This window comes from Sorex fumeus, unplaced genomic scaffold, assembly GCF_029834395.1.
Source record: "Sorex fumeus unplaced genomic scaffold, SorFum_2.1 ptg000171l, whole genome shotgun sequence".
Lineage (NCBI taxonomy): Eukaryota > Metazoa > Chordata > Mammalia > Eulipotyphla > Soricidae > Sorex > Sorex fumeus.
In genome coordinates, this window is record NW_026606228.1 from 994933 (window position 1) to 1019820 (window position 24888).

The window sequence follows — 24888 nt, forward strand, 5'->3', positions numbered from 1 at the left end:
CTTATTTTTCTTCCCTCTCCTTCCCTTTTCTTTCCCTTCCCTTTCCCCTATCCTGCCTTTCCTTTCCTCAAGTAAATTGTTTTACAGAATTTGGCAATCTATGTACAGATCTCTGCTTTCAAACTTTACTGTCTGAAGACAAGAAGCTTAGTGTACTATAACAATATTGCATAAATCTAATTTCAGTTCTACTTTTCAAGTGTCAAATATATTCATATCAGATAAATCTAATTTTCTGAAAAAAAATATTTTTGACACGAATTAATTATATTTTATTAAACTAGTAGTATCTTATTTTCATGCTTTGTTCATATTATTCTAAAGAGGTTCAATGAAACAAAATTACAAATCTTCAGATTAAATAAGACACCTTATTTCCAGCATCATGTAAACAAACACAACTTAGAAAAAGTTATGGTCTGCTAGAAAAATTATTAAGGGTGTCTTTGTCTCCCGTGTAGTCACTTCTCTTTAGAGCCTCCATTACTAACTACTGCATCATAAATCAACATATATTCTAGATTTTATTTGATGATCGACCTCTATTAGTGTGCTTTATAAAGTTATCAGTGATATGCCAATAACAGAATTAGGTAACAGTCACAGATTTTACTTGGCTTTGGAGTTTATTTGGAATATTCTTGGATTTTGGTTCTCTCTTTCTGAAGGTTATCAAGAAGTAACAAAATACCTTACTATCATGGAATAGAATGAGAATTTGTAAATTTTATTGTATTCATGCTCTCTCAGAATTTTTTAGTTTGATTTCCTGGGGAATTACAAAGAAAAATAAAAATCTTCTGTTGGTACATCTTGACTATTTAACACTGTTGTTATTTGTGGTTTCTTAAGTTCAACACTACACTTGTCAAAAAATTTATGATTTGAACCACTGTTTATGTTACTTTATCAAAGGCAATAAAATGCTATTAGCGATTCATTGCTTGTTCTTCTGTTTCTCCAGACTCTAAGATCTTTAAAAAGTGGTATTTTCTAATTATGAAAACATTTTCCTCCCTAAAAATAAAAAATAAGGCAAGAAATAAAAACTGAACGCAGATAAGTAGGAGGGAAAAGGGAAAAGCAATTGGTAGTTGGCCTTTAAGTTCAGGACTAGATATTTCAAAATAAGAACAAATTAAATATCTCATTTCACTTCTGCAGAATGTAGGACAAAGTAAGGAGTAAGAAATGTAAGAAAAGATAAGAGAACAAGAACATTGAGGAGGGAGTTTGGGTATCAAAATATTTATGTTTGTTAAGGATTTCACGATCTGTTGGTGACAGTTGTGTACAAACAATGGTCTCAGTAGCTTTATGTTTGTATCTGTGCTTGTTTATTTTGTGCCTCAACTAAATGGTGAATTCTAAAGACAGGGAATTTCTTATTTTATCAATCCAAGCACTGGCTGGTGCCATGACTCACTAGTTAAGCTTGTCAGTGGAGTGAAAAATGTGATCGAGTTTCTATAAAATAAACAGAAGCAAAGGCCAGTGGAAGATGTTTTGGAAATATTCTTTGTTTGAACTGATTTTTACATTGGAAATATATATCTCAATATATTTTCAATATAATCACGTAGGCTGAGTTAATTATAATTAAAATCTAAAGGTAAAAATGCATGAGAAATCAAAAGTGCATGATTTTGCCCCAGTCCACTTTTCTGTACCTGCTTTACTCCAGTCAAATTGCAACCTTTGCCTTTCAACAGGCAACATTGCTACTTTTTCATCTATGAACTGTTTGATTTTTTTCCTTTGAATTTACTTTCATCCCATATCATGTCTACGTCTTACTCCTCCTCATTTGAGGTGAAATACCAGGGCTATTCCTTTAATTAACCATTCCTTGAAATTCAAAGAAGCAACAATTTTTTTCTTGTGGCTTTCTAGAAAACTCATTCCTCTTATGTTCTCATAACCTTCTAAAAACATGCAGCTAGGTGGTAATGGTTAGTAAAATGAATAGACATGTTGCTATGAGGCTAATTCCTTTGTCATATGAATAACAGAACCCATATCTGAAGATTTACTAGCTTGTACTGCTGAGATTTTTGTCTTTAATAGAGCATATGCTCTTTTTTTAAAAATTTTTATTAGTGAGACACCATGAGGTACAGTTGTAGACTTACAAATTTTTGTGCTTGGGTTTCAATCACACAATGATCAAACACCCATCCCTCCCCCAGTGCCCATCCTCCACCACCACGGGTCCCAGTATCCCTCCCACTCACCGTCCCCCCATCCCACCCTGCCTCTGTGGCAGGGCATTCCCTTTTGTTCTCTCTCTCCTTTTGGGTGTTGTGATTTGCAAAAGAGGCAATGTGTGGCAATCATGTTTGGTCTATAGTCTACTTTCAGCATGCTTCTCCCATCCTGGGAGGATCCTCCCAACATCCTTTGTTTGGTGCTCCCTTCTCTATCTGAGCTCCCTTTTCCCCTAGCATGTGTGGCTGGCCTCCAAGCCATGGAGCAAAATTCCTGGTACTAATCTCGGCCATTCTTGGGTGTTAGTCTCCTATTTTGTTAAAATAGAGCATATGCTCTTTGAAAAGCAATAACATTGGCTAGCTGCTTCTTTTTCATGAATTCCATAGTACCTACAGCGTGGTATACAGTCAGTGCTCAATAAAAACATGCTAAAAATAAACGAGGAAAGTATGCAAACAGATCGCCAAATGATACTGAATTTTGGGCGATAACAAGGAAAGAACTGAACTGAGGTAATGCATAATCATGCTTTATTAAACATTTATTTTTCAAACAAGTGGTTTGCTTTTCTCTCTCTTCACTATAGATTTTATCAGAATTCTACATAAGTGTTTATGACTTATCTTCATCAGAGACAAACTTTTTTTTAATATTTTTTAAATGTTATTGAATTGCCATGATATTGTTACAAGCTTTCATGTTTGGGTTAGAATCACACAATGATCAAACGCCCATCCCTCCACCAGTGCACATTCACCACCATCAATATTCCCAGTATACTCCCACCCTTTCCCACCCTCCCCCTGCCTCCATGGAAGACAGTATTCCCCATACTCTCTACTTTTGAGCATTATGGTTTGAAATACAGACACTGAGAGGTTATCATGTTTGGTCCTTTATCAACTTTCTGCACACATCTCCCATCCTGACTGGTTCCTCAAGCCATCATTTTCTTAGTGATTCCTTCTCTGTTCCAGCTGCATTCTCCCTTTTGCTCAGGAGGCAGGCTTCCAACTATGGAGCAATCTTCCTGTCCCGTGTATCTACTATCCCTAGGTGTCAGCCTCATGGTATGGTGTTTTATACTCCACAAATGAGTACAGTCCAAAGGCAAACTTTAGCAGCAGTACCATGTATCATAGAAGATGTGACATAAAAGTAAATTACATGATATGAAGCCACACATTTCTCCCATTATTTTAACAAGCATCTTTTAGTTTAAAGGTTGATGATCTCTATTAGGTTCTCTTCTTATAGAGCAGGCACGCAAACTGTACTTGAACTAACGTCATTGTTGTCTCATGCATAATAGGAAAGCACTTTTAACTGCATTTTCAGATATATCTGGCTTGACTAGGTACCCTGAAGAAATTATTTTTCAACAATAAATTTGAAGGATTACAAGGTTCACCAAAGGCGCATGAAATACAAAACAATGAAGTATGACCTCATTTTATGGATATCACTCCTTGTACCTACATAGTATTGAATGGTTTGCAAAGTACTTTGAAATATATTTTCTCATTTGCTCCTCACAATAGGAGTCTATGAGATAGAAAGGGCATAACCCACACTTTGTATATCATAAAATGAGAGAAGTTAACTGACTTTAGCAAGGTCACAATGGCAGGAAACAGTGAAGAAAAACTAAGAAAAGAAAACAGGTCTTTCAACTTCTAATTCAATGGGTCTTTGGATTTGGTTTTCCATCAACTAACCACTCTATAACAAAGTTCTTCAAACTCTAGGATATTACCAATTGATAGATTATAAAAATATTTAGGACCAGCAGTTAAAAGCAAAGCAAGAATACAATGAAGTACTCCACTATTTCAGTTTTAAATAAAAGCAAGAACTTGTTTCATATAGGTAAGAATGTTTTCCAGAAAGCTTTGTTTATTATGATGTAAAATATATATTTAACTGATGAGAAAAATAAATTGAAAGTCACTGATCTGTATCATGGAGTTTATTAAATCATTAAGTGGTTCAAATGTATTTTATGATGTCTAAAGTTTCTATATTATTGATTTATTCTTAAAATAATTGTAGATAATAAAAATTCTTTCTAGCGACCTTTGAGTTTGATATTATTTATATGAGAGTTCTTTTATTGTTTGGTCTTTTCTAAGACTATACTTACATAATTAGCTAAAAATTAAGTTTCCTATATATGCGTGATTCTGGATTACTCCAGTTATTATAGGGAGAAAATGCCAACCTTAATTTATAACAGCATCATCTTGGGAAACTTTTATTTGGTTCAAAACTAATCAGCCAAAATTTTTTGAAAAATAAAAATACTCATGAGAGGGCCAGTTAGAAAAATTGAAAGGTTGGAATGCATTCCTGTCATGCTCAAGGCCTTGAGTTTGATCCCTGGTGCACATAGTCCCTGGAGTGCCAATGGGTGTGGCCCCACTGGCCTTCAGCATAGCTGGCCTTGGGAAGAACGATATTGTAGGCAAGATTGCTAATTTTTCATCTTTGAACTGTTTGATTTTATCCTTTGAATTACTTTCTTCCCATATCTTGTCTACATATTACTCCTCCTCATTTGAGGTGAAATACGAGTGCTACTCCTTTCATTAACCATTCCTTGAAATTCAAAGAAGCAACAATATTCTCCTGTGGCATCCTAGAAAACTCATTCCTCTTATGCTCTCAGAACTACCTGGCCTACACAGCTAGGCTTAGTATCACCAGAAGTGGTCCTCATGGCTCCTGAACACTGCTTGAAAGCATTCCCTCTAAGAAATATTCAGGAGAATATAGGAAATGCTGACTACAGATAGTAACAATGAATTTAATATTTGAGTTTTACTTATAAAGGATATTTGACATCTCTGGAATTAACTAACATTTAATTTTATGTATTCCAATAAAAACAAAGTGATGTATATAACTGATCTTACAATACTGGGGAGTTTGGTGATGGTGGGAATGAGACAATGGTGGAAGGAAGTGGACACTCTATTTTCTTGGAGGCCATTGCCTTCCATTTCCTCAGTTGAGACTGGGCATTAAATGATGGACAGGAATATTCTAGCAAATATTTACTCCTCTGTATGCATTTACCTAATCCCTTTTCTATGTACTCACATAATTTACTGCAGTTGTCAACTAGAAGTCTAACAACATTATTATAATTATTTCTTCATATGCACTGCCTGAGAAAGACAGTGAAGTACTGCAAGGTGAAATCTATAATTTATGAATTTTTGAAACTTTGGTGCACAGCACAATGTTTAGGTTATATTAATTCTGTGCTAAATATATGAGATATTCCATATGAAAGGACATTGGAGAATGTAAAACATATAGAATAATTTACCCACTTCAATAAAATTTTTCTCCCCTTTGTTCACAATGATGGCTTCATTATTTCCTAAAGGCCCAAATATTAAAATACTAATTTAGGGGAGTTGGGAGATAGCTCAAAAGCACATGTTGTGAGTCCTATACCTGCACTGCCTGCACTCTCTCCAGCACCTCCAAGTACCTGGTCTCCAGTACCACCAGGAATGAGTAGAATCATACATTAGTCCCAATCAACAATCTATTATACCCACACTGCTGGGATAACTCTTCAGGAGTGGGCTTAGGGCCCCAGAATACCGCTCAAGAGGTCTCTCCAAATTCGGTCTGTTCAACCCAATGTTTAATCAAATTGCCGACATCATTTTGCTTATGCATATGATAAAGACTAAGAATTTTTATTTTCTCACAAGCTGAGATAGTGGATTTTTATTTTTAAATGTTTATAATTTTTTATTCAAAGAACTATTATTTCAAAGTTATTGACTGGTGAATTCTAGGCATATAATGTTTCAACACCAGTCTCATCACACATGTCAACTTCCCTCTACTAGTATCCTCACATTCAGTCCCCACTGTCCCCCATATCCACCTGTCACCTTGATATGCACAAAACAAAATTCTCGTGGTTGCAGCTTAGATCTCATGTTTCAGTGTTGTGAAGTTTGTGCTTTGGATATATAGCTACATCGTTGTCCCACATGAGCAGTATAACTGTAGCCCTGACCCCCGTTTGCCCATTACTTTCCTTTATCTTCTTTCTTCCCCCTTGATTTCTTTCCTTTTCTGTCCTTTGACATAGCATTTTCAAGATACAGCAAACATTTTAGAATTTTTCTTCATAGCTAGCATTGAATTAAGAAAAAAATTAAAATAAAAACATTTTTATGGATAGTTGTATCAGTTAATATTTTGTGATATAGTGCCATTAAACTTTCATTTATATTCCTATAGGGTTTTCTCCTCACTGTTTCAGCTAATAGAGTTTGAAGTCACAGTGTGTCTATATCACTCCTTTGAGGGATTTTTAAAATTGTTGTTCTGAAAATATAACACTAACTTCCTGAAAAGATAAAATGAGGAACACAGCTGGAGAAGTGTGAACATCAATTTACCCTTCATAGCACATACAATTATACTCTATGATTGTAGAGGAAGGCAATATTTAATTGACTGATATTCTAATACACAAATATATTGGGACACCATCTGTTTGAGGGCTGTACTGTGTATATCTATGCTACAAAATATTCTCAGGGAATCAATGGTAGTCTAAGGGATCCTAATTCACACATTAATTGGTGAGAAACGAGTATTCTATTTCCTGATTTGAATTAATCATACCTTTCTCCTTTGTGTTACAATTGGTAGCTTACATCTTTAACCATCAGCTAAATACTAATCTTAAGATGCTATCCAAGTCTTACTCAACTCAAGATGCTCACAGTGGTCAATACCACATTGACATATAAGTGTTAAACAGATGTTTGGGAAAATAAATTAAATTGTTATTAAAACCCTGATGTTTTAAACATTTCCTCTATGAGTCCTTTTATGTTTTCCTCATGTTATAATGCCACAATGATAAAAAAAAAAACCTTACAGTTCATTCCTTTGCTTGTTGAAAAACATGACGCTGTTGTTTGAGTAGTTGGATTATTCATAATCATCGATTTGCTCAAGCAGGCCCAGTAACGTCTCCATTGGAGACTTTGTTGTTACTGTGTCTGGCATATCGAATACTCTTGGTAGCTTGCCGGGCTCTCCGAGAGGGGCAGAGGAATCGAACTCTGGTCGGCCATGTTGGCTGCGTGCACGGCAAACGCCCTACCCGCTGTGCTATGGCTCCATACAAGACAAATCTTTCAAAGCACTCTATTACTTTACTATCTCTGTGTATGACACAGCTGAACCAAAGGTTAAAAATTCAGTGAAATTTTTTAATTTGTATCTTCAACTAAAATCAAATTTCAGGAGAGTCGAAAACTTTGAGGTGATTTATACATTCACATAGTCAGAGTTGCACATGTAGTTTCAAAAGTCTTAATGTTGGCTACAGTTTTTAGGTTATTACTAGAATCACAATTGGCTTCCCTAACTTCTATTTTAACTTTAGCATAACTAAAGATTCAATGTTGGTTCATATTTTAAGATGTTAGCAGGCCATATTGTATACCATTCTTACACTTTTTTTCCAAAGGACTGTCTCTAGGTTATTAAAATCCTTCAGGATACCTTTTTGAGATAGCAATAAAATTATACCCAATATTAAATAGAACAATTATTATAACAAATATGTGGAAGTATTCAGGGAAACATACTTTGTCATCTGATTCTAACCAACAAAATATTTTTAATGAGTGCACGTCTATTAAAAGAATCCTCAAGATGCTGTAATTATTATTCATTTTCTAGAATTGTTTCACCATGAAGCTTTATGCTTCTATGGGGACTTTAATGTTTATGTTTTGTGACGGCTGCATTGACTATTAAAAAGCAATTTGGCTGACATTTTAGGTCTTTTGTTGCCAGTTTTAATTGGATTGTTCATCAAGCATCAACTCCCCCGTTAACTGCAAAAATTTCAGGCCAATGTCAGTTTACAGTAATGACTGTTTAATGATTTTATCCTGTCAGTATGCAAGCTTCGTATGAATATATGCATGATTAGTTTCATATCAAGACCTGTAATTAAATAATTGAAGCTTAAACAGAATGAATATTAAACACAAACGCATATTTAATAAAGACTCAGAAGCTTATCAAAAATACTGATTAGCAATTAAAAGTCAATGTTTTGAGTTAATCCAGTTGTCACTACACTTATATCTTAACAAATATTTGTATAAAGATTTTGTTCAAAGTTAAAAGAAATTTTTTTCTTTTAGCAGCAAATTTGTGTTTTCAACAGGTAATTTATAGCTGATGTGTCTCTGTGTAAGAGACTCCATTCTAACAATAATTTCAACTGAAAATAGTCCAAATAAAAAATTCTGGAGTAGCAATAAATATTCTCATGTTAAAACAAACAAATATTCTCAAAAAACAAATAAATAAATAAATATATATTCTCATGAACCAGATACAATTCCAGGCTTTCTAACCTGGTAATATGAATACAATAGTATAAAAATTTATGGTAATGATGTACAATGTTACTGCCCACCTCCAAAACTGAATTGCCCATGGACATCCCCCCTCCTTTCCAGTCTTTAAGAAGTTGACTTATTTGTCCCCTCCTATACCATCATCCATTGAATGTTATAGAATATTAGAGCCATAAGGAAACTTGGAAACCATATACCACAACTTCTTACTTTGAAGAATGAAGTCAGACAAGTTTAAGTGAATTGAAGTTAAGTAAAGGCCAAATTAGTAATTAGTGGAAGTGTGAAAACTACGTCCCACATGCATTTCTGGAGAATCACGGAGCAAAAAACTTTTATGTATTGGTAAATTTCTTTGTTTCCCTATTTCAGTAACATGCTTTAAAATTAAATCATGTCTGTATGCATAGATATGCATTAAGTTTATATATATATATATATATATATATATATATATATATATACTGGAGTGATAGCACAGTGGTAGGGCATTTGCCTTGCACACAGCCAGCCCGCTGAGCCGGGTTTGATTCCTCTGCCCCTCTTGGAGAGCCTGGCAAGCTACTGAGAGTATTCAATACGCCAAACACAGCAACAAGAAGTCTCACAATGGAGACGTTACTGGGCCTGCTCCAGCAAATCAATGAACAACAGGAGGACAGTGTTTGCTGTTTGTTTGTTTATTTATCCATTCTTCAACCCCTGTTGGTAATCATTTTTAATCATTTCTTATTCAGCTTTCCAATACATATTCATGTCAATACATAACATATTAGTAGATATTTGTGCCCCCTTTTATATGTGAAATATAGTACAATATATATATACTAGTGCACCTTGATTTTTACATTTAATAATATGCCTAGAGATTACCCCATAAAATTACATAGAAAGATTCCTTGTTATTCTTAATTTCACTTTGTGTTATTTCATTGGTGCTGGCAATTAAACTCTTTTATTTTACTTTTTTTGCAATTAAACTCTTTTAAATGAAACAAAGGTAACAAACCATGTAAGGTACCACTGTAATAAATTCCAGCCCGAATTTTTCTTTAAAACTGAATTTATTTTCATGGGTACTAGAGATTAGTCAATGTGTTGAGAAATTATGAATAACTTTAAAAATTATTTCAAAAATTTGAAATTATTTCAATCTATAAGAAATACTTATCTGCATAAATAAAATATTAAAAATGCAGATATTAAGGTATAGGTTAATCTCCAGTGCAGTTTTCACTAAGAACAACTAGAAAAACATTTTCCTTTTTATTTAAAGTCTGAGTCCTAAAGTTCACTGCATAATTAATGTTTTACAGGGTCTCTAGAATGGGTAAGTGAAAATAAGTTATGACAAAAAATGCAACACATATAAATGTTTACGTTGATGCTTTGTTCAATAAATATAACATTTCAAAATCCTTTCATCTTCATTCCAATGATCACATTATTTGCCTTCTGTTCATAGTATTGCAGCTAAACAATGCATTTAAGGATAATTTCATTTCACATCAGAATGGAAGGCCTACCTATGTTACTATAGTGTATAGAAAGGCATTATGGAGACAGGCCAATTAAGGTAGAAGCAGACTTTTTATTAAATGACAGGTCCCAGATTCCCATTTCATGAAACATGTACTTCTGCCACATGCCAAATTCCCTTTAACTTCAAGAAGGAATTATGCACAGAAGAAATATGTGGGCTGCGGAGGGCAGGATAAATTAGTCCAGAGAAAACCTTAAATGTCACTTTAAAATGCAGTAAATGCTTTAAATTATGTGTAGTCATGTTGTTTGAATTGAATATTATCCACTCGCCCCCTCTCTCTGACCACATCTTTAAAATGAATGGGACAAAGAATTGCTTGAAATAGAGAAGAGACATGAACAGCTCGATTTGGAATCACAAGGGAAAACGGAATCTAAGACTATGAGTCATGAAAATGTAATGATTCCTTAAGAAAAAAGGATAAGAAAAAATGCTTTCCTGGTGCATATAAAATATCTAAGTAAAATACAACTAAAAACATTATTAATACTATTTATTCTGACTTGAAGAGTCAATTTTCATTGTTAAACCCACATCAAATATAAATTATAACTATGGCTTTTTTACTTTAAAGTGTTCTGCATACATGTAATAAGGCCCTATCAAGACTTTTAGGGTCACTGATTTAAACAGAAGCAAAAATATCAATTGTATTATTAATTTCATATGCCAAAATAGTGATTTCTGTTCAAGCAGACGAGAAAAGCTCAATCTATATAGTATCTTAATAGTTTCTTTTTATTTATTTATTTATTTTATTGAAGCACCGTGAGATATAATTACAAAGTTTTCATGTTTGAGTTTCAGACATGCAATGATTGAACACCCATCCCTCCACCAGTACACATTCTCCACCATCAATGTCCCCAGCATTCCCCCATCCCACCCTTCCTCCTGCCTCTATGGTAGATGATTTCCCCCATACTCTCCCTAGTTTTGGGCATTATGGTGTACAGTACAGATACTGAGAGAAATAGTTTCTTTTTAATAAAATATTTCAGAGTAAATTTCAGAATAACGTCAATATAAAAATAAGTTTTAGGTTTGGAACAATGATACAGTGGGTAGGGTATTTCCCATGCACATGGCCTAGCTAAGTAGGTTCAACCCCATATATTCTATATGGTTCTCTGAGCACCACCAAGAGAAATTCCTGAGAGTATAGTCAGGAAACCCTGAGCATTGTCTGGTATGGCTCAAGTGTCCAAAAATTTTTTAAAATAATGCTATTTTATGTATAAAATTAACCGAAAAGATGGTCCTGACATATTTTGCAGAAGGTATAAACACTAAAAAAACACCAAATTATAATACATCCTTCATACATAACAGAAATTACCTTAAAGTAATTGTGAAAGTATACAACACACTCTTAAAAAATATTTTTAGTTAAAAGATGATGTCCAAAATGATTAATATTGGGGCATGGGGGGGTATGGTGCTGCCAGCAGGTCAATCTGTACCTGTGAGGTGAGTGCATCAACAGCCTGATGGCACCATCAGACTTTCAGATACCCCAAAATTGCTGCTGTGCCTTTGACCAGACCCCAAAAACTTGGGGCAAAGTTTACCAAGAAAGTAAAAAGTTAGGTATGTGGAAAACACACCCACAAACCACCTCCGGCTCAGCTATATAATTGAAGGCATGGCCTCTCTGGTTCCTGATTGAACTGCTTAATGGTCATGATCCCAGAGACTCAGAAACAAATCTCGAAACCCAGTGACTTTTGCAGAAATGCATCTGGTCCCTGCAGTAGGTTACTGGTGCTGGGCCAACTAGGTAGGATTAGGTTTTGTCCCTTGGCCTGTTCCCCTGGTGGCCTGGTGGCCACCATCCTCCAGAGGCCACTGGACAGTCAGGTCTGGGCCCGCAGTGATGAGACACACAGGGCCTCATGGGAGGGGGGTGGAGTTGGTCCTTTCCTCTCCACCCCAACGAGACCCCAAGTCATTGCACACGAACGGCCTCTCTGGCTCTAATCAAGCTGCTTAACGGCCGTGATCCCAGAGACTCAGAAACAAATCTCGAAACCCAGTGGCTTTTGGCAGAAATGTGTCCAATTCCCGCAGTAAGTTATTGTTGCTGGGCCAGTCCAGGGGGGAAAGGGTGTGGTCACTCCACCTGTTCCCCCTTGGCATCATGGTGGCGATCATCCTTAAGAGGCCATTGGACAGTCAGGCTTGGGCCCGCAGTGAGGAGACATTTTGGGCCTCACGGGATGGGGGTGGAGCTGGTCCTGTCCACCTCACCCCAACAAGACCCCAAGTCATTGCCCATGAACGGCCTCTCTGGCTCCTGATCAAGCTGCTTAATAGCCATGATCCCAGAGACTGAGGAGCAAATATCAGAACACAGTGGCTTTTGGCAGAAATTCATCCGGACCATGCAGTAGGTTACTGTCACCGGGCCACCCCAGGAGGGAAAGGGTGTTGTCCCTCCGCCTGCTTCTGCCTGGTGGCTCGGCGGCCATGATCCTCCAGAGATCATTGGACAGTCAGGTTTGGGCCCGCAGTGATGAGACATTTTGGGCCTCACGGGATGGGAGTGGAGTCGGTCCTGTCCTCCCCACCCCAACGAGACCCCAAGTCATTGCCCATGAATGGCCTTTCTGGCTCCTGATCAAGCTCCTTAATAGTCATGATCCCAGAGACTCAGGAGCAAATCTCGGAACCCAGCAGGTTTTGGCAGAAATCCCTCCAGATTTAAGTGTTAAAATTTCAGAATTTCAAAATCACATGGCCACTACTGCAGCCACGCAACACCATATGTTATTCATAACCAGCAATAGAAAACAAATTGTCTACTGTTGCCTTTTCAGCAGATCTGAGTGTTGGGGTAAAATCTCAAATAATAATGGTGGGTATGGTGTCAAAATATTGAATGTGATCAAAGTAGAGAGAGAGTAATGTGGAAATCATCTGCCCCACAGGTAGGGGGAGGGTTTGGGATGGGGATATACTGGTGTTGTTAGGGGTGTAGAATGGGCACTGGTGAAGGTACAGGTGTTTTATTGTATGGCCAAGACTTAGACCCGAAAGCTTTGTAACTGCTCTCATGGTGATTCAATAAATAAAATTATAAAAAATGAAAAAAAAACAGTAAGGTGGAGTTCATGCACAATTCAATCAGCGAATCAGTGGCTAAATAAATAGCAGTACTCCTACATAAAAAGTGACTAATATGTCATTCTTTACCAATCACATGAAGTATTTTTTATTTTTGTGAATTATATGTGCCTTAGCACAGCGGGTAGGGCCTTTGCCTTGCATGCAGCCAACATGGCCGACCTGAGTTCGATTCCTCCGCCCCTCTCGGAGAGCCCGGCAAGCTACCGAGAGTATTCGATATGCCAGACACAGTAACAACAAAGTCTCCAATGGAGATGTTACTGGGCCCGCTCGAGCAAATTGATGATCAACGGGAGGGCCTTTACTTTACTTTACTTTACTTTGCTTTACTTTACTTTACTTTACTTTATATGTGCCTTAAATTGTATAAGCATTTGCCAGTAGACGGGACCTTTGGTAAGTGATAATAATCTAAAATATGACTTTTACCGATAGCACAGCAGGTAGGGTGTTTGGTTTGCATGCGACTAAACCAGGTTCGATTCGTCCATCCCTCTCGGAGATCCTGGCAAGCTCCCGAGAGTATCCTGCCTGCATGACAGAGCCTGGTAAGCAACCAGTGGTGTATCCGATATGCCAAAAACAGTAACAAGTTTCACAATGAAGATGTTACTGGTGCCCGCTCAAGCAAATCGATGAACAACGGGGAGGACAGTGCTATTATAGAAAACTTTGTTTTTCAGAGGTTTAAGTGTAGGACTACCTGAAGAAAGAAACCAATGGAGAATTCCACTTAGCTGCTCCTTCTAACACCTGACTTCTTTCATCCAATTTGTACAAGGCTCAGGAACACAAATCTTCTTAAGAAAAGGAAGTTGTTTTTGACAAAAGAAACTTCATAATTTACACAGCCAGCCAGCTGGGTCACAGTAGGCTTGTTTTTCTCACCATTTGTTACCAGATGATAAAAAGGTAACTTTTTAAAGTAATTTCCTCAAAACAATGGCCTATGCTAAAAAAGAATAATGTAACTTTCCAGTTCTCTTTCTAAAAAGCATATACTTTTCCTTTAGTCACAATGGCAAACTTGTCAGAATAGATCCATCATCTTTTGCCTGGAAAGTCTGTGACCTTTTCTATTTGTCACGAGTGAGTCCTGAGCACAGACACAGAATGCCCTCAGCACCACTGGGTGAGACCCATCCCCTCTCTCCCTTAAGTTCTTCAGGAAAAAATCAAGATGAGACTCTAAATAAGCATGGCATCCTCAGAAATTGATGCTACATCCCCCACCCATGTGAATTGTCTAAGGATTGGGGCTCTAGGACAAATGTGAATGGTATAAGATAAGGGTTTGGGGCCTCACAAAAAGGAACTGCAACTGAGATCAGTCTATGCTTTCTCATATATATCTTTGGAATGCTCAACTTTCCAGAACAGTATACTAGAAAAAAATTTCCCTCTGGAATTAAGGGACAGGAAATAATCTTATGTGTCCTCAACTGGGGTCTGTATGAAATATTAGAAAAATCATTCCTGAGGATTCTTAAGCATAGGCCTATATGATATATGCCTTTAGAATTCACTTTTGTGTGTTCCAGCTATAACAATATGAGACATGTGTGTAAAACTAGCTGGAAGGTCAGGCAGGAATAAATTCAAGTAAGATTGCACCTCAAAGTATAAAAATCATATGGGAATATAGGCATTACAGGGGAAGGAAGGTATTGATAGGACACTAAGACAATAATGGAGGAAGGTAGACGCTCTGGTGAAGGGTGCAGTGATGGGATGCATGAAACCCTATGTTTCATATTCATAAGTAATCAACTTTCATTTTATAATTTACAATCATTAAAGTGTTTTTGCTTTCTACTTATAGTTTTACAGGAAATGTGATTGTTGGGGGGTGGAGTCAGGAGTTGGGGAAGTAAGGAAGAAGAACCAAAGAGGAAACCCCAGGAATATTTTGCATGTTAAAATCATTCTTCTGGAATCATGAAACCTGATTGTTAATGGTATTGTAAAGAACAGCACCTAAAATAAAATTTTAAATTAAACATAAAAATCACAGAGAGCAGACCCAAGGTTCTGATTTATAGTGCTATTCTATTAGTCAGTACTGTTATTGCCTAGCTCTAGCTCAAAACTAGACTATAAGTCATAAGAGGAAAATACATATCTTTGTCATTTAAAGGTATTATTTGGAGATATTATATTATTTCTCTAGAAAGGATCGTGACTGTTCACAAAGCCTTTCTCAAAAAATGCTTAGTGGAAACAATTGTCAATATGGTGGTCTCTACCTAGAAAATGTTTTAGTCAAGACAGAGCAAAAGTAATCTAGTTTCCTACAAAGAGAAGGAATTTACGACAAATAGATACTTAGTGAAAAACAAAATAAAAAGACATACTTCAGAAAGTTTAAAATTGAATGGCAAAAGGAAAGCATGAATTATGAGGAGTTGTGAGGAAAGTAAGTGTTGAATATATAGGAAAGCTAAATGAGCATAGTTTACGGAAAATGCAATAACTTGGAAATTTGGTGATTTAAGAAATAACTGAACCCAAATAGTGGCTAGATATTGCATGTGAGTCAAGAGAAAATGGTAGAAATTAAAACATTCTAAACTCCATCATTGTTTAGGAAATGGGAATAAATCACAATTAACTTTAAATTTCAAGTCAAATACCGATATTACAAGTTAAAGTTATTTATCAGAGTAATGGAATAAAAATGAATAGTTACTAGAAGTAAAAGTAAAGACCCTCCTGTTGATCATCGATTTGCTCGAGTGGGCCCAGTAACGTCTCCATTGGAGACTTTGTTGTTACTGTGTCTGGCATATCGAATACTCTCGGTAGTTTGCCAGGCTAGAAGAGGGAGAAAAAATCAAATCAATAGCAGTCAAAGATAAAATTTAAAGAGTAATGTTTATGAGAGAATGAAAGGAAGAGTGATATATACAGTAAGACTATCTGAGTTCAAAACTCTCCTCCTAGGATTGCTACTCACTAGCTATGTTAATCTTCAAAATCATACTAGATTCTACATTTTATGGATTTTATAAAAATTAATGAAAGGACCCACAGAAAGTATTAAAGACTGACACACAGAAAGTTTTCAAACTATATCCGTTATTATTATTATTATTTGCAATTCAATCATATAAACATAGATAAAAATATTATCATGAACAGGAATTAGACTGCTTCTTGGAAAGCATAATAAGTCCTTTTTTCAAATGCTGACTAAAAAGCATAGCAAAAGTATATCTGCTTATCCACATATATATTTGGTTTAATTTGGTGAGTAAATGTTAAACAACTTTTATTTAGCATGTCACAAATATTTCATAGCAGGAAAATAAAGGACAATATAAAAAGGAAATAGCAAAAGTATATAACAAACATCAGGATGTGCATGAAATTAAATGGGTTGGAAACAAATAAATGTTTAATTTCTTCAAGTAAGCTTTCTGGTTCTCTTTCAGTGATGCACTATTAATTGAAAATATATAACTACTGAAGAATCTAAGTCCAAAGATTTTAAACAGCCATCAATGTCAGCAGTAGAACACTTTCACTTTTCACGATTTTGGCTTCTCTTTGAAATTCTGTTTTAAAAAAAGGGTTCAGCAAATCAAGTTTGAGAAGCACTCTTAGTCATATTTCTTCCAGTCTCTGTGATGTTAAATTTTATTCCTCTACTGACTTTCTGGCTTTTCACACAAATTATATCTCTTTGTCAGATGACTTGATATCAATACTGATGTTTTATGTTTTTTTTTTCTTAATTATTACTATTTCTTGATGGAGTTGGGCCACATGTGTGTTGCTCAGGGTTTCCTCCTGGCTTTGTGCTCAGAGATCATTCCTGGCAGGCTCAGGAGGGCATATAGACTGACAGCGATGGAACCAGTTCAACTGGGTACAAGGTAAATGCCATGCCTATTGTATTATCTGGGCTGGAGTGATAGCACAGTGGGTAGGGCGTTTGCCTTGCACGCAGCCAACATGGCCGACCTGAGTTTGATTCCTCCACCCCTCTCGGAGAGCCCAGCAAGCTACTGAGAGTATCTCACCAGCACAGCAAAGCCTGGCAAGCTACCCGTGACATATTCAATATGCCAAACACAGTAGCAAGTCTCACAAGGTTACTGGGCCCGCTCAAGGGAATCAATGAACAACGGGAGAACAGTGACAGTGACAGTGACTGTATTATCTGACAGTGACTGTATTATTATTTGTAATATCATTTACTTATCATGCATCAAGGTGCAGCACAGATGCACAATAGGAATAAAGGAGTTTAAAATTGTTTAATTTCTAGAGTTTTTCTTTTAATCAAAATCTAAAGCACAATGTGGAATATTGCTTCCTATATTCAAGAAGTTGCTCATACATGAATATTACTTTTCTATTCATCATGGAATCATCTGAAATAATTTGAAACTGCATGAACCAGCAAAATTCTCCTATGAATGACTAGAAAGCACTTATTTGGGGATTTGTAGTCATATATTCTCTAAGTATTCAGCTTCATTGATACAGTCCTAGATCAACAACAAATAATACGCCAATGAATGAATGTGACTAAGTTCCAATGAAGGTCATTTACCAAAAGTTTGTCCACCATATTTGGTCTTTGGGCCACAGTCTATTGAACCCTGTTATACTTGCTTGGTTGTCATTACACAAAGAATTCATTTTGTAAAATGGTGATCATTATTTAGTTCTCATAAACTACAGAGTACTTTTGTTCCAATGACTGAAAGTGCCATTAAAATCTTTCTTTTGAAGACTGAAAGAAATTTTGTCTTGTTTTCATTATTACAGGCACTTCAGTTTAAGATTCAGGGGATGAATTTATATTTCCAATATATTTCAGGTCATAAAAAAGTAAAAGAAGGTATTTTATCTGTCAGTGTAAATATATTGTATTCAACTCAAGCACTTCCAGGAAGATTATTACAAATTTTACATTTAAATTCATAGATAGCACCTAATCTGCTTACAATTTTATTGACAGCCGAATTCTTATTTTATCTTCCTAAAAGAAGCCCTTGAAATTCAAAAATCTATGTGTTTTTATTACTTTATTTTAGTTTAATTCCTAAACTTTGAGTGAAAAAGTACACTTTTAATTAGCTGCCACTTTTAATTACCTAAACAATTTATTTCCATTAAAAAGTATGGATGTTAGTCAGGTCACTGAATAATGGCACTGTACACTATCAATTGTGCTTCATCTAGGGTGTGACATTCTCATTGGGGATATTGTAGGCACTGAGGATACTAAAAATATATATCTATTCAAACAATTGTTCAGAAATAGGCTGTAGGTACCCTTTTCTAATGACAAGTATTTTACATTAATTGTTGACTGATTTTAATAAACTACCTTGATGAAGGGTTACTGTTCCTTCTACATAAAACTCATTTGGTAATTTTGACTTATCTCATGTTTTAGAGTGCCACCATTAGTATGTTTTGCTCCCAATCAATCCCCAATTCATATGTTAAAACCTAATCTCTAATGTGAATAGGAAGGTGGAGTCTTTGGGAGGTGTTTAGGTATTGAGAGCTGAGTCTTCATTAAAGAAAGAGCTCCCAACAAGAATACAAACTGAAAGGTCAGAGAAGGAAAGAAATCAACGGGGGAAGGGAGAAGAGAAAGTGAAGTAATTGGGGGACAGGGGTCACAGGGTTGGTTATACCAATGATGTAGAATTGTAGCACTGTAGCACTGTAGCACTGTCCTCCCATTGTTCATCTATTTGCTCTAGCGGGCACCAGTAATGTCTCCATTGTGAGACTTGCTACTGGTTTTGGCATATTGAATACAACATGGGAGCTTGCCAGGCTCTGCCCTGTGGGCGGGATACTCTTGGTAGCTTGCTGGGCTCTCTGAGAGGGACAGAGGACTGGAACATGGGTCAGCTGCATACAAGGCAGATGCAATACCAGCTGTGCTATCGCTCCAATCCAGGAAATACTATATGCCAAGAAATCATCTATCAAAAACTTTGTAAATCATGGCTCTTTAACTAAGCAAAAATAAATAAAAAAAAATAACTGAAAAAAAAGGTCCCAGAGAGCCCCCTAGAATCATCCATCTGACAAAAATCCACTAAAACATTCATCTGGGAATCTTCTGTCTACAGAGAATAATAGAATAACATTCTGTTATTTCTAGTCATCCCAGATTATGGTATTCTTTCTCTCTCTCCCTCTCAATTTATATTTTATTTAGTCACCATGAAATTACAAATTTATTCATGGTTGGGTTTTAGGCATAAAACAACATTGCCTTCACCAATGTCCATTTTCCTTTACCAATGCCCCCTGAACTCATTTACCCGATAACCACCAGTCTGCCTTAGTGAAAGTTACTTTTTAAATAAGTTTCTGCAGTGTGTTTTACAGTACTTTTACTGATAGGATTTTATGCATAACACTTCACCACCTTTCAGCACTACTTACTCCTTTCTGTTGAATGCTTTTCTCCATCATAGTTGTTCCTTCCCTCCTTGTATCATTTTTTCTTCTTCCCCAAGTGGCATGTTTCCTACTGAAAACCAGTTCTCAAGATCTTTGTTTCCATTTTCTTTGGTCACTTATTGGCTTGCAAAGATCAAGAGTGGTATTACCCAATTCAATAAATTAAGAAACCAAAGCTTCCGAAGGTCATTCTGATAGTAAGTGGCAAACCTGAAATTTGAAGCTGGCTTTTTTGATCTCCAATAACCTCCCACTCTTCCAGTGTGTTCAGATTCTTGTCCTCAGACAGTTGAAATTAGAAGGAGAAGACTGGACCTGGTTGAATTTAGTAGCAATTTTGAGGGAAAAAAAATGGAAAAGAGAGGAAAGCTGGGATGTTATTAAGTAGGAATCTTCAGGAATGGTGAAAAACCTTTTCCTATTTTTTCTATTAGATTGGATGCAGTGGGCTAAATACATACATACAAGATGGGGAAATGATGGGGCTGAGGCAGAGCAGGATTTTTGGAAGGATTTTTTCCTTTATTTCCTGAGAGCATATCCTGTGCCAGTTCTCAGGTCATTTCCTCAAGGGTTATTCTCTTTCTTCTAATCTCACCCTCCCTATTTCCCTCTTGTTCCCTTATTGCTATCACTACCTTTTTTAACTCTAATGTGATGTATTTATTAGCAGAAGTACACCAAAGTAATTGTAGATGTCCCTGATATTAAAGGAAAATCATCTGCAAAATGTGGCTTAAACGAGCTGGAGCAATGGCACAGTGGGTAGGGCATTTTCTTTGCATGCGGCCGACCTGGGTACAATTCCCAGCATCCCATGTGGTCCCCCAAGCACCACCAGGAGTGATTCCTGAGTGCAGAGCCAGGAGTAACCCCTGAGCATCGGCTGGGTGTGACCCAAAAAGCAAAAAAAAAAAATGTGGTTTAAAGAACGAGCTTAAGCAAGATTAAGCCACACACAAAGTCAAAATTTATAACAGTTATTTTATGCACAAGCACACAAATATGGACAGATACAAAAATTTCGAATGAAATGAAATTACATTTTCAAATTCCTTGCCATGGGGTTCATTTCTTAACATATTATCTAATTCTGAATTTCACAAAGGAAAAACTGCTGGGAGCTATTAAGAAATGCAGTTCTACAATAGTAAGAGAAATCTAAACTCCGGGTGACTCACAGAAATTTTTCTCACAGAAAAATAAAATTTTTCTGATTTTGAATTCAAGATGTTACTTGGCAATACCAGTACTTCACTTAGGCATCTCATGAGGAACTGAAAGCAGGAATCACAAAGCTTCTGTCAGTGGTAACTTGCAGCTGCCTTTGAAAAGCAACCCCATACAACTGCAAATGAATTTGTTGCCTTAGAGGAATGCAAAGTGAGGTCACAAGCAGAGTCTTCAACTACTGATGGAAAAATCATTATTTTATCACCTCTCTTAATTAGTTATATGTCTGAAGTTTGAGAGACACACTTTAGGACTATAAGAACACAAACAGGAATAGAAGTCAACCTTTCTGAGCACTTACAAAGGGCTAAATAGTGAAGTAGGATATCCAGAGGATACAGATAGAAAGGCAACCTGGTCCTTACCCTCAGGGAACATTATCCTTTACTTCCTGCTTACTCTACATTTGCATTCTTTGTATAAGACAAACTCAAGGGTCTCTACCTTTATACAGACCTCCCTGAACATTCCTTTTCTTTGTGATCTAAGTGGATCAATCTATTCTGATCTAATCTGTCAGTACCCTTTACACTTTATTGTACTGGCTTGTTTACTTTGTTAATTCTACAAGAGGACTTATTCCTAAAGAGGTCTCTTAAACACAATGGTTATATTTTATCTCTTTAAAACTACAATATTTCAATCATAACTGATATAAATTTTCCCTCTTATAATCCAGGCTCTACAGTTCTCAAGCATACTTTATCCTTAATACATGCTTATTAAATAAAATAACAAAATCTAAAACCCAAGCTTGATTTCACATATTTCTGATTCCACTATTATCTTAACGTTCTAGCACTCTAAATTTAGTCTGTAGTAAATTAATTTGTGTGTATGTATATAACTATGTATGCACGTGTGCACACACACACATATATCTTAAATTGTTCCTTGGGTGCATTCACCCTCTCTAGATTAAAATCTAATTGAATGTATAGGCATATCAAGTAATGCAACTGTATTTTCCTACAGTTTTTATTAAAGGGCTCAGATACATTAAGCAGTTGATAATTAAGAGTCTAGGAATGCAATAATTTACTTCTAGTAGAGAATTTTAAGCATGAAATAAAGAGTTCACCATTCATCATGTTAATACTCTCCACACCCAAAATATTGGTAACCAATCCTGTCTCTGCAATATTTTATTCCAGCAACAAATGTGGTTAAGGTGATTTTTTATAGCACCCCATTAATTCTTACTGGAATTATTAAAACAATCACTTTTCTTATTTTCTGGATTTTAGTATCCCTTCTTTAAGTCATCATTGTTGCTATCAACTTATGTTTTCCATAAATGAAATCTCACTACCTGTGGTAGCTCACTAAATCCTTTCCCTCTTCTAAAAAACATGGGTCATATTTTCCAGCCTTCTTGGCAAATAGGTCTGAACATATGACTGATTCTAGAAAGATGTGTGAAGTACTACTTCCAAGTCTGCTTCATCAATGATCTTGCTTTTCCCCATAAGACATAGACAAAACAACTTTTAAAATCACACATTGAACAACCTGGAGCTACAGAATTGAAAAAAAGCATGGACTCTGAGCTAAATCTGAGGGAACTGCCTGCTAATTTGGAATTCTCTGAGTGCTTTAGGTGAATGGAAAATGTTATTATTTTGAGCCACTGAACATTATTTAGGCTACTTTGTAACAGAAGTTAACCTTTTCTCTTTAAACTCTTATGGCATGCACTCTGCACAAAATCCTTCACATATTGTCTCTAATGCCCCAGTAAAATCCCTTACTATAATAGATATAAATTAAATCCTTTATAGTCTAAATGAAAATCACTCTACTAGTCTCATTTTACTTTCAATCCTTAACTCTTACCCTTCAATGATTACATACTATACCCTGTTTCAACCACAATCAGTAACTTAGCATTGTCTGAAGAAAACTCCTGTACTCATTCTATTCCTTTTTTAAATGCATTCTAGTTCTTCTTCCCCATGCTCATATGATTTTATCTTTCAAAGTAAAATCCATGTCTCTGATTTCTTTGACAGAAGCCAACTACGTTTCCATTTGCGCTCCCATAAAACATTTAAAAAATTGACATCACATCATTGTCTATATTACTAAATTCATATATACCTTAACTATTCTTATGCCTATTATAAAATCTAAATTGTCTTCATCTCGAAGTAAGAGACTCCATTCTTGTGACAACCGGTAATCATCACAGAACTATACATGTAGTAGTCACTCAAGAAATGTAGCTTAGACCTTGAGCAGGGCAGCGCGGTGGTCAGAGCAGGGGCAGCTGGGCAGTGGGAGCGCAGACTGAAAAAAATACAGACCACCACGACGCTGCTCGTTACTCTGGCTCTGATCCGCTGTTTTACCAGGGGTCTAATTAGCCCCGTGTCTGCCTCCTTCCTGAACAGGCCTGAGATCCTATCTAAAGAGCCACAGCCTTCATATAGCAGCTCCCTGCTCCAGGTGGCCAGGCGGGAATTCCAGACCAGCGTGGTCTCTCCGGGCAAATTTATTGGTGCTGAGACCAAATTTATTGGTGCTGAGACCACCACAGTGTGTGTGGCTGGCTCAGGGGCTGGCATTGGGACCGTGTTTGGCAGCTTGATCATCCGTTATGCCAGGAACCCGTCTCTCAAGCAGCAGCTCTTCTCCTATGCCATCCTGGGCTTTGCCCTGTCTGAGGCCATGGGGCTCTTCTGTTTGATGGTCGCCTTCGTCATCCTCTTCACCATGTGAGGCTCCGTGGGGGGTGACCTACCCATCCCTGCTGCTTAGACTCCAGGCAACACCCAGTACTACAGTGTACTGAGCTTTACTGTTAAACACAATGTTTCTCAATAAATAAATAAATAAATAAATAAACAAGAAATGTAGCTTAAGCCTACTGGAAAGGTGATAGATAACAGGGTTCTTTGGGGCGGTAAAATGACACTGGAAATTTGGTAGTGGCTGTGGTGCATATAATACTCCTACAGATGTTTAAAGTTATAGTCCTGAAATTCTGCAGCATTGCAATGTCAAATCAATTACAAGAGTGGGTTGAATAAATATTTGTTAGTTTGACTGATTCTAACCATAAGATCTCATTGAATGATCATGCAACTTACTCTATGCAAGTACCCTGGCTGTGAGCATGTGCATGTGCTTGTGTGTGTGAGTTGTAGTAGCAATACCGAAAGAAATAGTATCAGGGAATTTATTTTAGATAATTCAAGATTTAAATTGACTTGGAAAGATATATTGTATATCTTGAATATTAAAAAAGCATATTGCTGAAAGAAATATAGTATAATCTTTTATGAAAAAATTATAAGGAAGAATGTTCAGTTATCAGTGAATAGAATGACTGAAGAGGGAGAACTTTTAAATGCACTTTATGTAATTTTTCAGTACTTGATTTAATAGATTATTTTATTATATGAAAATTGCCGAGCAAAGGAACAAGTCCATATTAAGTGTTATATACATTCTTGCTATTTTTATTATAATACTTTTACTAACAGTAAGCATGTGTTACATTAATTAAAATTGTTACAAGGATCAATTGGAGTTGTCCAATTAGTTAAGAGAAGATTATAGTTAAGTGAAGTTCTATTATATTCTTCCATCTTACGATGGATAAATTTAAAATTAAAAGACAAAGATCAATGACCTACAGCCTAAAAGAGTGAGCAAAAGGAAGCAAGTACTTGTATAAAATTAACACCTGAAAGAAGAAAAGGCATGCACTAAATTCCAGATTCTATTATTTTTAACCTTTGGGTAGAAAACTATCAACTGTATAATACTGCAAAAATCTAAACAGAAATCCCAGTATTTATCTCTGTCTTAAAGAGCCAGATGACTGGGTATAGACGATTACAGCTTCCAAAATGTAATGGGGGGATTTTAAAATGGGATAGAGGTCACTCCCCC

General features: G+C 36.2%; 2 protein-coding genes across 2 annotated transcripts in view; one reads left to right on the forward strand and one right to left on the reverse strand.

The window, feature by feature from the left end:
• Nucleotides 1-24888, reverse strand: part of TENM1 (teneurin transmembrane protein 1) — a 784494-nt gene that overhangs the window by 540467 nt on the left and 219139 nt on the right. The window lies entirely within an intron of this gene.
• Nucleotides 17164-23739, forward strand: LOC130017000 (ATP synthase F(0) complex subunit C1, mitochondrial-like). Its single transcript, XM_056107725.1, has 2 exons — nt 17164-17189; nt 23214-23739. The coding sequence occupies exons 1-2, from the start codon at nt 17164-17166 to the stop codon at nt 23707-23709; spliced, it is 522 nt and encodes a 173-aa protein (XP_055963700.1). The 3' UTR covers nt 23710-23739.